Below are 16,313 nucleotides of genomic sequence, written 5' to 3'. Positions count from 1 at the left end.
ACGCGAGACTCGTCATATGGTCATACTTTGCATTTTAATAGCGTCATTCCACGTCCGCGCGACATTTATGGCGATCTTTTTTCTTCGTCTCGTTCAAGATTTTGCAACATTTCCGGTGTAAAAGGTTGATGCAGCATTGGAAATGGTTGTTTTTGATTTGTGTGCCTAGTTTTTGCAAAGGTTTTTAATTGTCCTTCCAGATTTACAGGGCAAAAGGACTTGTTATATTGCAGATAAAAAAGATTTTCCTTTTTTACGAGTTACAAAAATTTATGACCTTTAGGATAGCATTCCTCTTAGGTGACTTTTAAGTTTTAATTTGGTCACTTTTTTTTGCAGAAAATTTTCTGCTTTTTCTTTTAAAAATCTGATTTTCAATAGCGATAGCTGTTTTCAAAATTTTCACGATTAACTTTTATTTTTCTTCTACCAACATTTGCTTATTTGACGTAAATCCATCAAAGATGCAGGAAATAAAACTCTTCCGATTAAAATTTCGAAAGTGGATGTTTTTGAGGTTTTTAGTTTTCTACTTTTATAGCGAGAAAACGAGACATATAGAAATTTCTAGAATGTGATATTCAAAATTTTAACACTTGAATACAACTGATCTAGGTCTCTATTCAAATTTCGGCAAAGATTTTAAATCCAGGTTCTTTTTTTGGTTTTTTTCTGTTAGAAATTGTGGTCTGTGTTTTCCAAAAGTTTTGAAAACGTTTGAATTGTTCTCTAAAATTTAGGATCTTCCAGTGCCTGTGGTTAATATTTGAGTTGTTGAATGTTGAAGTAACTATAAATTTTTAAATAACCTACATACATATGGTGGTGATAGATTTATGTATTTGTTCAATTTCCTTTAAATCTGGAAACAGAGTTTACATCTGTCTCAAAAATTTTTTCAAGAGTGAATACTCATCACTTTTATTTCCAATACATGATGTGCCGAAAACATGGATCCACATGAATCACCAACGACATGGGTAGAAGTTTTCAAAATTTGAAGGGAAGAATAATTTTCATCCTTAACTCCGTTCCCTTACAAAACGCTTCGTTACACCTGTGCTGTTCGTTCTTATCAAAGTAATTGGCTTCGTTTAAGGAATTCTGAACGTTTTCTTGTACAGCTCAGATTCTGCCTAATTTTCTTATTCTTTTTATTCGCCTGTTCAGAGGAATTCTGAATTTTGAGCGCTCTCTAAATTTTGAGTTACATTTCCAATTGGGCACAGGTTTCGAGGACTTTTATGTTGGATCTCATATATTGTAAAGAAAAGTAAACAAAAGTAACCAAAGTAGATACTCTGGGTTTTATTTCTTTAAAATTCATGTTTTTATTCATTCCTTATGTAGGGATATTTTTTACGTGTGCCTAAAACGAGAGCAAAATAAGCAGATAAAAATAATAAAATAAAATAAACAAAATAATAATAGTAAACAAAAATGATAAGCATAAATTTGATTTTGTACTGCTTTGTAAAATAGGCGGAAGTGATAGATGTGCCCCTTTATGTACGAGATATCTATGAAAAATTTTTTCTTCACCTTGGCTCATCCAGAATGACGGCTATAAAGTCATAATGGTGTTTTTGTACCAGTTTTACGTACGAGGTTTCAGTTTGGTGTCAATGCGGTTCCGTTAAGCTTTTAGTGAGGTTCGACGACCTCGATTTTATCACTGATAGGCCAGTTAATGGAGCCAGGAGAACTAGTTTTTCGTCGTTGAGGTGGTTCATGGGCATAGATAAAATAACGAGACGCTACGAGTGTTGTTCCGCGCAAGGACTTCATTCGATGTTCCGCGGCGATTTTGATGGGACCTACGCGTCCTATGGTTAGCTATCCACGCGGAATACAGGTCCCATACATATGTAAGTTCCTTAAATGCTGAGTGAAGCTTTTGCTAAAGGGAAAAAAGTCAGGCAATTTTAGTTTTTATCGTAGAAATTTACTCAAAGTGGTTTTTTTCTACGCCAAGCAGCTTCCGACGACTAGACCTTTTCTTTTCCGCTGTAATCCTAGATCTTTTTCGGATGTGTTGAGAAGCGTTTTTCTTTCTCTTTTCTCAAGTTTTTCCCACCACTTTTTTCCAAAAACTCCATCAAACCGCCAAGAAGTTTTTATTTTTTGACATTTTCGTGAACGCGACGTTCCTTCGTGACTTTGTGGTGGTTTTACTGGGATTTTTTTATTGCCAAATTTAGAAAAAATAGGATTTCGCGATGGTCGTTCATTACGTGATGAAAACTCTGCTTTTTTCTGCATTATTTTAGTTTTGCGCTAGTTCAATTGGAAGATATTTGTAAGTCTTTCCGGAAATTAGAAGAGAAATATGATATGCTCGGTTTCCGGTCACTAGAATAATGTTAGAGGATATTTCTCTACAATTTGGTTTGAACAAGGAAAGCTAAAAGTTTTTTTTAGCTTCAGTGTTCAAACCAAATTGAACGATGGGAAAGGAAAAAAAGGAATGTCTTCTAAAACGTTTTCCAAAAGCTAATTTTTCGTATTTTCTTTTTTTGGGATGCTTTTTTTGGATAATTCTTACGAAATTTTTGATGAACGCGCTGAATGTAAATGTTTACTTAGGGTCCATTTAACTCGGCTTTTCTCGACAAACACCTCAGTCATCTGTTTTTTTTTTGTTGTCCTTTTCAGTAGTTTCACCTACTTCTCATATAATAATGCTATTTTTTTCCGAAAATTTTCAGCACTCATTATTTCATCTAAGTAAAACATCTACTCAACCCATTAAGAAGTGTAAATATGTGTCTTTTGCGTGATATTTTTGTTTATATTTTTTTGTGTTTCCTGAACTACTTACAGAAAAAAATCTCATTAGATTTCGGAGTTTTCCTCAATTTCCTTGGGATCATCCTAGAAATGAACGTGGGGGCGCATCCCAAGCGGATTGATTTTAACGCCAGAAACTTTATCCTTTAACTTTGTCCTGGAATCCCCTTATCCCTGTGTTTATTCCCTAAGTTTTGCTTGACACTCGTCGACGACGATTCTCCGCCTGATCCTTAGTCGACTGGTGAAGCATCAGCCTTCAGTCTCGCAACCATTTCTCATTCGGGATGGATTGCGAATTTCGTGCAGCTATCATGATAAAAACGCCTCGTCCCGCTCCGAAACTTGCTCGTACAACGATGTTCTCCGGAATTATGTATGGAGATCCTGGAAAATTGAATGAATTCGAAGTAGATGCGTTTGGACGAAGAATTTCATAATTCACGCTTTCTTTTCTAATCCATTCCATTGTTTACTCTAATGACTCAACGAAAGATACGCTAGTTGTTTTGACGCATTGACAGCCTGCACTTATTAGCCACCTCCGGATTCCTTTCGGGAAGAAGTGGCGCTAAAAATGTGATAAATCATGGAAAAAAGTGGGTTCTTCTATGCCAGCATTCTAAGCTTTAAATTAGTGCTTTTTTCTCGTAGGAAAAAAATGCCCTTTGCCATGAAGTTCTGATATTGTCGCAAGTGGCCTCGTTTCGAATTTGGCGTATTTTTTTCCCCCGAAAACTTTTATTTTCTCCTGCCAGACAGTGGATATGTGGAGAATGGATAGGAGGAGAAAGGGATTTAGTGATAAAAATTTGGAATAGTTTTTTTTCCTGATTTTTTTGGATGGATTTTTTTTTTGGAAAATTTATAATTTCACTGTGTTTTTGTTTGTTTATTTTTATTATTATTTACCATTTTCGTTCAAAAGACACGCTCTATTGCTATTGAATCACTATGCAACCATCGGGAGAAATGGCCACTTACATCTGGAATGTTCGCAAGATTTCCGTGAGAACTCGCAAATTATTCTGGAAGAAAATTCTGCACTCTTAGAAAAGTACATACATGAGTTTCGTTTTTCTTCAGCTAAATATATAAATATTCTAATACATATGTTTTCGTTTCTGAAAAAAATTTGAATTCTTCGGAAACGAGTTTTTTTGGAAGTTTATTACCAACAACAGTCGGAAGATGTGTATGGATTGATGTTTTAATCTATTTTTTTGTTCCCAATTAGTGGTATTTTTTGAAGATAAATTTAAATAAATAATACTAACAACTAATAATACTATATAAATAGTAATGTTTTGAAAGGCTAACTCTGACCTCCTGCGGAAATTTTCGCTCAACTGTTGTGTATCGTTGGAACCATCCCAAGTGTTTATTTTTGCTTATTTTCACTCGCCTCGCCGCTCTCGTGGTGACTCCGGTTTTCTTCGGCGACAACTTCGCAACCGGCCAAATTAGTCACTTCGCAGCTGTATTCTATTCATTGTTGCTCCCTATATGTTCTCTCCTTGAATGGGACCCTTTTTAGCACTGTGTGTTATTTTTCTTGTATTTTTAGATAGTTGCTATTCTTGCTTGGGAATTTTTGCATTAAAATGTTGTTGCAACTTGTCGATATTCAATTCAAAGAGATTCAAGATTTAAGGAAAGTCGAACTTTCGCACTTCTGGAAGATGTACCAGCAAATTTTGTTGATTTTTCTTCAATTTATAATTTTAATTTGAAATTTTTAAGAAATTTTTTACTTCTATTTTTTTTTGGCTTTTGTACTTCAAAAAACAACAAGTAAACCTGTTCACCTTTCTTCAGAAAGTTTTTTTCTTTTTACATACCAGTATTTGTACAGCTGTGACCAGTGAAAAATTTAATGATTATGGAATTCTTCGGAAGCTGTGAGGAGTTCCTAAACATTGAAGGCTGGGTATGCATGCTAATATTATGGAACACAGGATGAGCTAACGGTTCGAGAAGACCTAAAGCAATCCGAGAATGATGAACAGAATATGAAGAAATTATAAAGGATGATAAAACAATACAAAAATTGATTAGACAATGGTTTAATGAAATTAATTAGTTTGAATTTACTAGTTTGTATTAGTTTGATTTTTTTTCTCCACGTAGTTATTGTCATATTTCTCAAACAGTTCTATGTTTTATTGCAAGAAAATGACCGTAGACCATAGTAGATCACAAATTTCTCTTTCCTTTTGCGATAACTCCTCACTTCTTCTTTATCTTTATATTATACGTAGTCATTTCTGTCCAACCATGACGATCCTCCAAGACTCCAATCCTCTAACTGAACAATTATCGGTTCCTCAAATGATTTTGAATTTGAGATGAAAGAAGAGCGCGTTAAAAAATACAACAAAAGAGAGTTTGGATTAAAGTTTAAAGTTTTAAATTCATTTCTTCTTTCCCTTGATTTTATTTCCGTCATTGTACATTTTATTAAAAACTACATAGTCGAGCTCGGGACTGTAGTAATTCTGTTCATTAACCTTTAATAGCGATTTTTTCTTTCCGAACTAAATGTGAATCATGAATACCAGGAAATAGTTTCAAAAAATCATATTATTAAATTTAAATTTATCAAATTTTCTAAAATATATTTAAAATATTTGCTGGTACTCGCGAACGTTGATTTGTGTTCTTTTATATATTGACTACTTTTATTATTATTTTTAGTGTTTATATATGTATTTGTAGTCTCTACGTATGTGTTTTTATTTTTTAGCAGCCAATTCCCTAGAATTGCTTACTTTTTTTTTAAAAAAATATCTCTTCGTATCATCCACTTTCCATTTTTCTTCTTACTTTCTTTTCTCGGTTTTTTTTTTCAAATAAGCAGATGGATTCCTTGCATAACATGTTTGATTTTCTGTACAGGACCCATTTCCAGATATCGATACTGGTCAACTAGCCGCCGTACTACAATTGCTGTACGCACTCTCGACGTTTAAACAGCAAACACGACAGAAAAGAAAAGAAGAACGACTGGAGAAAACGACGACGACGACGACGACGACGACAACGGCGACGACCACAACTACAACGACTAATATTATGCCGCCGAGTACAGCTAGCAAGTATGTAGTTTATTTGGGTTTTTTTTTTGCCGCTCTCATAGCGTTTATACTCCCACGCTATCGATTTTTTAGCGCTAGAGATCAATCGTATAATATGAACGTGTGAGAACGTGTATATGTTATCATGAACACATGTTTCGATAGTATACATCTCGTGAAAAATGTATCGGATTGTAAAAATGTGCAAAGGTTTGCAGCATACGGTAACATACAGGACTTTCGATTGGCCCACGGACCTACTCTCCAGTTCATTTTTGACCACCGTCGATCGATATCCGCCGCTTTTCTAAGTACGATTTTTAATGAGATGCTGCTCTTCTTCGAATGTACGAGTTGCGCCGTCTATCGTTAACATACGCACATACGCGTCGTAGAAGAAATTTGATGCGTCAAATAATTGCTGTCGATCGCCAAGTGTGGAAAGAGTCCGAGAAATCCACCACGCGGCCGCCGGAGTGTTTTCACTGACAATTAGTGAGAAAAAAAGGGGCTAAACCCGTGTTTTGTTGATCGTTTGTGTTTTATGGGAGTTAGTTTTTTCCACCCACTTTTTTTTTGAGGTTGGTGCCGAAATAAACTCAGCAAAAAAATTGGAGACTTTCATCCAATAACGAAAAGAAGAGGGCTAAACCCGTGTTTTGTCGACCCTTTGTGTTTTGTTAGAGTTATTTGCGGAGTACTAGCAAACATTCATATTTTCACCGCTTTTTTCCCTGCATTTGCTTTCGTTCATTGGAATAAAATACACTTTTTCCATTAATTTTCGGGATTTCTCTCTAATTTTCTACGTACTAGCGGATTTTTGTGGTAGTGAAAAAAAAAACCACGCTCTATCTTCCAAATCAATTCTTTTCGCGTTTTCCATCTCCTTCCCGTTCCTTCCCATTCTCTCTGCTATTTTTTTAAAAAGAGATATGTTCTATTTCTCATTTCTCATGTGTTCTGTTTTGTGTAAACTTTTAAATGGCATCATCGTCTTGGAAAAAACTTGTCTTGCACTGATAAACGATCGGAGAAACTGGGAGAAAAGAAAAGAATGCAATAGAAATCTTCAGGTCTACATGATCAGCGTGCTTCACGAAGGTCCGAATGATCTCAGTATGAAAAAAGTTTTTTTCTTGTAGGATTTCTGTTCTTTCTTATTTGTGAACAATTTCCAATTTTTCTGGAAAGCAACTTAAATTGTTCTATTATCCACACATATATTATTTGCTGAACAATTATTTATTTGCTTATTTATTATTTGCATATTTATTTGCTGAGTAATTGTTCTTTTCACATTGGGCGTTTTAGAATGGGAACAAAAAAGAAAAAGAATTCGGGAGGAAAAATTCATTTTCCGGAAATTTGATCTGAAAAAAAATCCTTTAATTCTGAAAATTCTAAATTTTTTTTTTAAATTCTAGATAAACAAATCTTTTGGGGAAAAAGTCTTAGAAATTCTCCCCAAAGAATCTGGAAGTTGTGATGGCATCTTATAGCTTTTTAATTTCTTTTCGTTACTGTACTCAAAAAACAACCTTCTCTGGTATGAGTAACTAAAAATGTATCGTGTACCAAAACCAGTTCTATCCGATATATGTACATGACTACACATTACTCCGCTACAGTAATATACTATACGCAACTGCTGTTATCCAGTGAAATGAAGCATGAATGTTGTACGCATGAGAGCGGCAAACTAGTCGTACACCTTCGCTATTTTTGTCATTTGCCACAAAAAAAAATTCAGTAGATTCGGGTTTTGTCGTCCATTTTTTGCATTTACTTAAGAATATTGTATAAGAAATTTCATTTCCCTCACTTTCTTCTCTCCCACTTTCTCTCCAACCGCAGTAGGAAGGATTCCGCCGATAGAGCGGTAGGGTTTGGGACGAGTTTTTCAGTTCAATCTTTAATAGCTAGAAAGAATGGAAAATTACGTGAGCAAATACTAAATGAGGAGAAAAAAAGATGTTTAGAAACTAAAAATATTGTGCTCTAATTTGAAAATGTCCTCAAGGAAAGTTTTTCGTCGACGGAGACGGTGGATGGGCTTCAAAAACTGTAGTAAGCTGAGAAAAAGAAGTACATAGGATGAGAACGCTAATAGTGGTCCACGAGAAATTTTCAGCGGAAAATTGCAGTAAATCAACTGCAGTTTTTTTTTAAATTGGAAATTCGATGAAACTCGTGGAATTCAGTCATTGTGGTCCGCTTATTTTTCCTAGGAAAATTACGAAACTACCTCCAATTGATCTCGCCGAATCGATCTTGGTTTTTTTTTTGGTTTCAGTAAATCAGGTGCGCTTTTTCATGAAAATTTAAGGGAACTCGTGGAATTCAATTTTTGTCGGTCCTCTTATTTTTCTTATGAAAATAAGTTGCTTAGAATTAAGAAAGTTAAAGTTGAAAAATTACTTCCAATTGATTTCACCCGATCGATCTCGTTCAGGTTTTTTCTTCGAAGGATTTCTCCTTTCTTTTCAGTGATCATCCAATTTTTAACTACACCACCTTATTTCTTTATTTTTCAAATCTACTCGCGCTTATCTTCAATAAAATGTTATTTGTGCCAGAAAAAAGTGAACTTGAGGTTTTTGACAATTCATTTTTTGATTTTTTTTTTACAAATAAAATACTTCAATGAACGTGCCCAGAAAAACTTTGTAGACCTACAGCTATGGATGCACAAATATTCATTGTGTAGAAATTCCCTGGATTCAAATCCACACGGACAGCAGATTTTCATTGTGAAACGGTTGTAATATTAATGTTAGTGAAAGCAAGCACAATACAACGGGACGACATAACAACGAGCGGGAATACAAAGTCTGTATTCACACACACACATCCTCATACCGTAACGTTTGTTTTCATTGCGTAACGTCACGTTGTGTTCGCGTAACGACCACGTTCCAGCATATCTATGTATGTTTATATGTTCGAACGGCTATTAGAGCGATCTGAGCAAATGTTTGTCGAACGCACTCATTCACGCTTGCGTTCGGGGGGAGTTTTTTTTTTCCGTCGGCCGGCCGTCGCCCGTTGTGTGTCCGACATAAGCCGATGTTGATGATGTTCTATTTCCGCGCATGCGTATTTGGTCCGTTGTATCCGAGAAATTCATTGGTTGGATCCAGTTGGGAATAGAAGTATTTCATTCGGGAGTAGTTTCCATCCGTATCCGCTAGCCACCTTCACCATTAGCCACAAATCCGCCCTTAGTATAGTCATTTCCGCTGCGATGGCGGCAGCGGCAGCAGCAGAGATCGCGCGACACCGCACGCGGCGTCGCAACGCGAATTGTATGGATTATCTCTTTTTTTCTGGAAAAAAGTACGGTTCGTTTTTGAATGTTCATTGTGGTTTTATGGTGTGAATGTAGTGGATGTATGAATGTCATCGGATCCGATCCACCCCAGCACCGTCGTCATCCACGCTTACAGTACGCTCACGCGAGTCCGTTGTTGATTTTCTGCTGGTGGTGATCATCGTCGTTGTTGTTGTCGGAATCGAGTTGATGTTGTTTTTTCCCCGATCCGTAATGTTCCGTAATGCTTCGTTTGTGCAACGGCCACATTGTCGTGTTCCGCTCAGCGTTTCGATAGCGATTTTCTCACTGTCCAGCGACTTTTTTTATTTGTTCGAGGGTCCTGTTGGTTGGTTAAATTTCTATTCCAGGTAAAAATAAGAAAAAGAAATAGGACTGGAACTTATAACTATGACTATTTGTTAGTTACAGTTACAAGTTCCAGTTCTATTTTTTAAAACTAGTTACTAAGTTTTCTAGTTAGTTAAATTAAAACCCCATTTGAAACCCAATTAAAATTTTAATGGTTTAATTTGAAAGTTAAACCATTAAATTAAACCATTAAAATTAATTACTTGTTAGTAATTTTTCATATGGGGTTTTAATTTTTTTATCGTTTGACGGAAGCCAGTGAAAAAATCCCTGAATATCATGTTTTTAATATAAAGTAGTTCTTCAAACAGCAGGAATGTTTAACTTAATTTAATTCAAATTTTTGTTTTGTTCTGGAAGGATACAGTGATTCTCTCAAAAATCCTTAAAAGGGTTAGATAGAAATTTTAGGACTTCTCATCCATCGTATGTACACACGTATAGTTATAGAGATATTTTGAGCAATTCTTTGTTTGTTTACGAAAAAAAAGTAAATAAATCCGTTCATGGTTGGCGTATAGTATTTTCTTCTTCTTCTGGTCAATCTGGGCTTTTATATTCAATTACTATTTCAAGCACAACCCTTTCCTTCTTCTTTTTTTTTTGTTCGCGCCAACCATTTCCCAATTTTTAGTTCTTGCCAAAATCAAAATTTGATCAGTGTTTTGTTAGCGGATCGTTGTAAATTTGTATTTATACATGATCCTCCATCGTTATTCAATTCTCATGTAAACACCCATGAATAAACATCGTCCCATGGATTTTTTCCAGGTACTTCCTATGTTGACCTGAAATTCGGGAACGATATTGCAATGATTATGCAAATTTTTCTTGTAAATCCTTCGATTAGGAGGACATTTTTTATTTCTATTCAAAAAATCAGAAATATAAATTTTTATTTTGAAAATTGGATTTTCCAGATAATTGGGAAATCAGTTTTTTTTATCTCTTTGTATTTTAAGTGTATTTTTTTTCCAAAATTCTAAGATAAACAATTTTATTCTTGTAGAATTTTCGGGCGCAATTTCTTTTTTTCGGACTTCCAGGAGTATCAATGTCAATATTGGCACATCCATTGTGTGTTTTTTGCGAAAATATTTTTTTTCGAATCAGAATTTTTCTTTGTTTTCAACATTGGTGTCAGAATACAAAAATATTTTTGATTTGAATGTTGGAAAATAGTAATGTAAAGTAATTTTTCACCTTTCTCCAGGTTATCTGCTTCCGTGAAGGGTTCTCTTCGGATTTTCTGTTAGGAATTGCAGATCGGCCGAACATCAATAACGATGAAGTGTACTAAGTCCCGTGTAGCTCACCCCATAAATTTCCCCTACACACTTTTCTCGCCCTTTAAATAAAGGTGATTCGTCAAGCGGGCTGTATCATATGCGATATGAGCACTGCACCTGATACAAATGTCAACGTTGTAGGAGAAGGGAAAAGAAAATTGAGGCGTTGCTGCTGGAAGGAGGGGGGAAGAACCGAACGGCCGACGAACACATACAGCTGTTTCATTTTCTGGATACTTGTGGATTGTGTTCCAGTGAACTGGAATCTTTCTATTCACTCAAATAACTCAAATACTGATAATGTCCCTATCGCTACCGAGTCGACCAACCTACGTTCTGACTGAGGAGAATGAGAGAATTCTGATACTGAGGTACGGTTAAAATTACCGTAACGTTTTTTCTGCTACGGATAAATTATTTACATCCCAGTAACAAATATAAAATTTTAATTACTTTACTTATTTTGGCCGAAATTTCTTTTTCGTTGTTCCTGGCTACATACCTCTTTACCGTAACTTTTTTCTGCTACGGATAGACTATTTACGTCTCTAGTGTGTGGATTTTTTTGAAGTATTCTATTTTCGTGGATAAAATGTTCAATTAACATGAATAATTTCAAAGGAAAGAGATAGGTAGCCAGAAACAACGGAAAAGAAATTTTGGCCAAAATAAGTGAAGTAATTGAAATTTTACATTTGTTACTGGGAAGAAGGTCGTAGCTTTTAATATTTTGCAGGAAACTTCTGTAGGACGCGAAGGCAATGTTCCAAAACATTGTGAATATCCGCTTGAATTCAGAAAAAAATTTCCTTTAAGAAATTTGTGAAATTTACCACTGATTGATAATTGAGCACCTTGCAAAGTAAATAATAACCAAAATTGGTCGTGAAAAAACGAAAAGAAGATTAGAAATTGATTGCGATCCATAGTTTGCCGCTTCTTCTTTTTTTACTATGGCCAAGACATAAGGTAAAACAAAATACAATAATCAAGAATTAAAATTTAAGTAATTAAATTCAAGTAAAGGAACTCATGTAAAATATAGTCAGTAGTAAAAATAACGATTTTTTTAAATGAAAAATGTCTGTGAAAAAAATCCAAAAAACAAATTTGTTGCATCATTAAAGTGGAGAAATTGTTTTGATGGTTCTTAAAAAGGTATTAAATACTCCTCCTCCTCCTCTTCTTCTTCTTCCTTCTCTTTCTCTTCCTCTCTTCCTCTTTCTCCAATATGATCCTTCGACTAAATCTTAAGCTCTTCTCATCGTAACAATTTTTTTATATCCATTCCATAATTCGCATACGTTTGCTTTTTTTGGGTTGTACTATGTACAATCCAAGATTCCTTTTTTCCTGGAACAAGAGCTAGGTATCAAGCAAAAGAAACGGTTTGGATTTCGTTTCACGTTGCTACTGGAAATTGACGCAATATTTACACAAGAAAATAATTTCCGTCAATAATCAGTTTTTTTCTGCTGACCGCACTACCCGCTCGACTACATGGCTTCTATACGATTCACGGGCTTCCGCAACACGTGTTGAAGTCCGTCCGGTCGTTGAGGTCTTCGGGGGTGGCCTGGAAGCCTGGAAGCCCCTCAGGAAAAAAAAACTCCCTGCAAAGTCACTAGGGTTTTTCTCGCCGCTGCCGTCGACGTCGCCACGAACACACACACTTGTCCATCGTCGTTCGTTCGAGGCTCACTCAGTTCTTTATTGATAATTGCCTCACGAGAGCGCTTTCAAGCACCGCCGAAAAAAAAAACTTCTTAGAGGTGACCAATTGTGTTAGGAATGTTCCCGTTTATGTTTTCGATGACTTCCTAGAGTATTTCCTAGAGTGAGGAACGTGTTGTTACACAGATTCTCGTTGATAAACTCTTCTCTTCTGCTGATAAAATGTCCACATTCGGGATTCATTTTGATTTTTGATTCATTCGTAATTTTAATTTCTTCAAAAAGAGCTAATGCGTTCTTTCCCTTTTCCTCCGTTCGTTTGAACAAGAATATTCGATTTGGAATATAATATTTATTATTACTATTATCATTTTTATTGAAGAAATTTTATCACAAGGCAACAAATAAATTTATTTAGAACGAAATAAAAAACTGTTTAAAATTTTCTATAAAGCAAACTAGTAGAAAAAGTTCTATGTATTACTTTCTAGTATTTTCGGATGAAAATATTTATTCTCTTAAAAGAAAAACGAAGTTGTGCTAAACTTAGCTCTATTAGTTCGTCTATTCTTTTCTGTTATTGTTCTGAAATTGCACAGGTTTCAGTGGAATAATGAAAAATCTCTCGTAAAAATTTCCAACTGTTTTCCAGACTTTTCAAACAACAACCAAATTATACTTAAGTTTCTGAGTAAAAATTTATCCGATGGAAAATTTGTTTCTACATTATTTAACATATATATTGGATTTTTTTCCGTAAATTTTTAGGTGGTTTTTGCTAACAGCGTAGAGTCCTTTTCGTGGCTAGCCCTAATTCTCTTTGTGTGCAGATCTGCGTTTTTTTTTTTGAATCCTGAAAATTAATCTTCTTCGGATCCCTACTATCCAAAAATTTCTGCAACTGTGCGGCAAAATTTTTGGATAATCCAAATGTTTTGCCTTCGTATAGCCAGAATTTCGAAAGAATTTTTTGAAAGTTTGAGTTTTTCTTTTAATTCAAAATTCAGTTCGCATTTTCATTTCTTTTTAACAACCAAAATAACCGGCTCCACTGGCATTTAATAACTTTTCCCCTTTTTTAGATCCATTCCTATATTTTTTGTTTATATTTATATATTCAATTCTTCACATTTTTCTATTCAATCATTTATATTTTTATTTTTCTACATTGTGTTTTTTTTTCAAGCGAATTTTCTCATCGTTCACGATTGAATTGACGTGGACGGAGGACACCTATATAGGGAAGGGAATTAATACATCATTTATATGACATTGAAAAATACCTCGATCACATATAAGAACGCTAGGTTGATTAATACCGCGGACAGAATAATGATTTACTGCTAGCAACCGGAGTTCCAGGTGTTGACTATATGTCCTCAGCGGCAGCTGTTCATCACAACCAAACCAAACCGAAAATTCCTCACTTTTTATTGAAATTTATGTCATTTCCTAGTGTTGATGCGTTTCTTCGTTGTAAAATATTTGCCCCCTGCCGTCGTCGTCGTCCTCGTCATAACCGTCTCATAGCAATACCGATATAATGAAAAATAACCCCCCCCCCCCCTGTGACGATGAATCAACACCATAAAAGCGGCCCGTCACTCGCAAACACCTTTGAACTCACATATTTTGAGTAAATAATCGACCGGTTCCAGCCTATAACCTTCTTACGTAAGTAGTTTTAATGCACTTAGAGTAGACGGACAGGGATGGTGCGGCCTGGAAAAAAAATTCGCTAAAAGAACCCTGAAAAAAAAAACATTCCCCGAAATGCCCACGGTTTTAACGTTGTTTTTCTCTCCGGGGTCCCGAGGTGGGTGGAAAAAATTGACAATTCACGCTATGAGACGAGCGACGAGCGAGTGAAAATGGGATGTGCGAATACGGGGGGAGGCGTAGGCCATAAAATTGAGATATTGCCCCTCCAGCAAACCAACCGCCTGGCCGGCACCTCACAGGGTTTTGATCGAAAGTGCAATTCATTTATCTTTTTCGGTCCACTGTACTTTTCTTACTAAGGATAAAAATCGTAAGAATTTTAAGTCCAGTTCTAGTTAATCTCTTTTTTGGGTTTTATAGAAAATTTCTCATTATTCCTACGAACATACTTATTAGGATCAACTTGTAAGGATTTTGACCAGTTCTAAGCGAATTTTTCATTGATCTCTTAGGAAATTTCTTATTATTCCTGTGTACATACTTCCCGCGGTTATGACTATTTTACGCTTCTATTTTTCTTTACTTTCTGGAAATCTATGAAGTTTCTGGAATTTTCTTTTGAACATCTTTTTTTCTGAACATATTTTATATACTTCCTGCAACCATAGCATTCTATAGTCCTAGCCTCCTTCACTACTATCCTGAAATTTCTACTTTCAAATTTAAATTTTAAATTTTTTTTCAAATTTCTCAAATTTTTCAAATTTACAATTTTCCTGGAATTTCGACTTTTCTTATTGGGGCATTTAGATTTTTCTACTATTTTTGTATATTTTATAAATTTTCTGCAGCTATGGCATGCTACACTTCTACTCTTCTTCACTTTCTAGGAATCTATAACTTTTCTGGAATCTATATGTTTTTTTTGGAGAATCGCCTTTTTTCGGCCGAGTGAACCTCTTCGCTAAACTAAACTATAGACGCTATATCCTTTTTAATCCGTAGAAGTTTTTAAAAGAAAAAAAAAACTACTTAATTTCCTTTTTCTACCCTTTGTCTCCTTTTTAGCGTTCTTTCTGTTTTTACTCGTCTTTCTTCTATTTTTTCCTTGCCTCTGTGCCTCGGACCCATCGTAATAAATGGCTCGTTCTGCACAAATCACAAGAGAATAAGAGTAACTTGCAAAAGTGTCCGTACGAGTTTCCCCTGGAGACGTTTCCGAGATGCGGATCGCTGACTATGTGTCACGTAGATAGTCGAGCCGTATTTTACCTCATAAGAAATGAGTGTGGCGGAGCCGATTCGCTGAAAGTTGTCCCATGAGAGGTCAAAGAACCCTTAATAACATCACACAATTTGATTGACGTGTCTAGATCCACTACAGTTTTTTTTTTCTGTTCGGTGATTCTCATGAAATTCACTTTTTCGTCCGCTACCGGAGGAGAACTTCCTCCACCATCATTTGTTTCCTAATAGGATAGATATTCCGAATGAATCCTCAATATTCATGATTTTCCTCATCCATAAGTTTATTTGGGGAAAACTGAGAAATATTCGTTCGTATTCAGGCTGCCGTCCCCATTGCGATCCGTTACCACCACACAAGCTTCAAATGTTGTTGTTCCATCGTCAGGATCAAAATTGTTGCAACCGACAAGGATAGCACAATCGAGAGGTACGCGGTTAAATCCAGAAAGCAGGAAGTGCTGAAAGTTGGCAAAGCTTCGCTGAAATGTTCATACTTTTCTTTTTGAGTTCTGGAAGAGCTCTGTTTGGTAGAGCACACGTAGTTTTCTTTTTGTTTTTTTTTTCTGGAAATGGATCCATGACTGTGTCCAAAATTTCTTGATTTTTCCGCTAGATAAGGTTTTCAAAGTTCTAATCACATGCGCTCTTTGTAATATCAGTTCAACCGAATGGAATTCCTGACAATTTTAAGAAACTCAAAATCTTATACAAATTTAAAAAATCCAGAACGAATTCATCAACTTTGTTTTCAAGAGATTAAAGACATTAACATAATCGCTTTAGTGGTTCAAAAGGAAAAGAATTTTTTATTTTCATAAAAGAGTAATTAAAAAAAGAAAATAAGGTTCACATTTTTAGAAGTCCGTATTTAGAGTTCTCACCAAGGAG

General features: G+C 35.3%; 1 protein-coding gene across 4 annotated transcripts in view; it reads left to right on the top strand.

Moving 5' to 3' along the window:
- The window catches only part of RB195_016982 (uncharacterized protein), a gene marked incomplete at both ends in the record, with an annotated part of 129,903 nt that overhangs the window by 40,628 nt on the left and 72,962 nt on the right, over positions 1 to 16,313 (top strand). For all 4 annotated transcript variants that reach the window (XM_064183759.1, XM_064183760.1, XM_064183758.1 and 1 more), the window contains 2 exons: positions 5,702 to 5,888; positions 15,746 to 15,852. In XM_064183759.1, coding sequence (XP_064039638.1) covers positions 5,702 to 5,888; positions 15,746 to 15,852 — 294 coding nt within the window. The remainder of the gene's footprint in view (positions 1 to 5,701; positions 5,889 to 15,745; positions 15,853 to 16,313) is intronic.

Source organism: Necator americanus, chromosome II, assembly GCF_031761385.1.
Source record: "Necator americanus strain Aroian chromosome II, whole genome shotgun sequence".
In the NCBI taxonomy this organism is placed as follows: Eukaryota; Metazoa; Nematoda; class Chromadorea; order Rhabditida; family Ancylostomatidae; genus Necator; species Necator americanus.
Note: the sequence above shows the minus strand (reverse complement) of the source record. Positions and strands in the feature narration are given on the sequence as shown.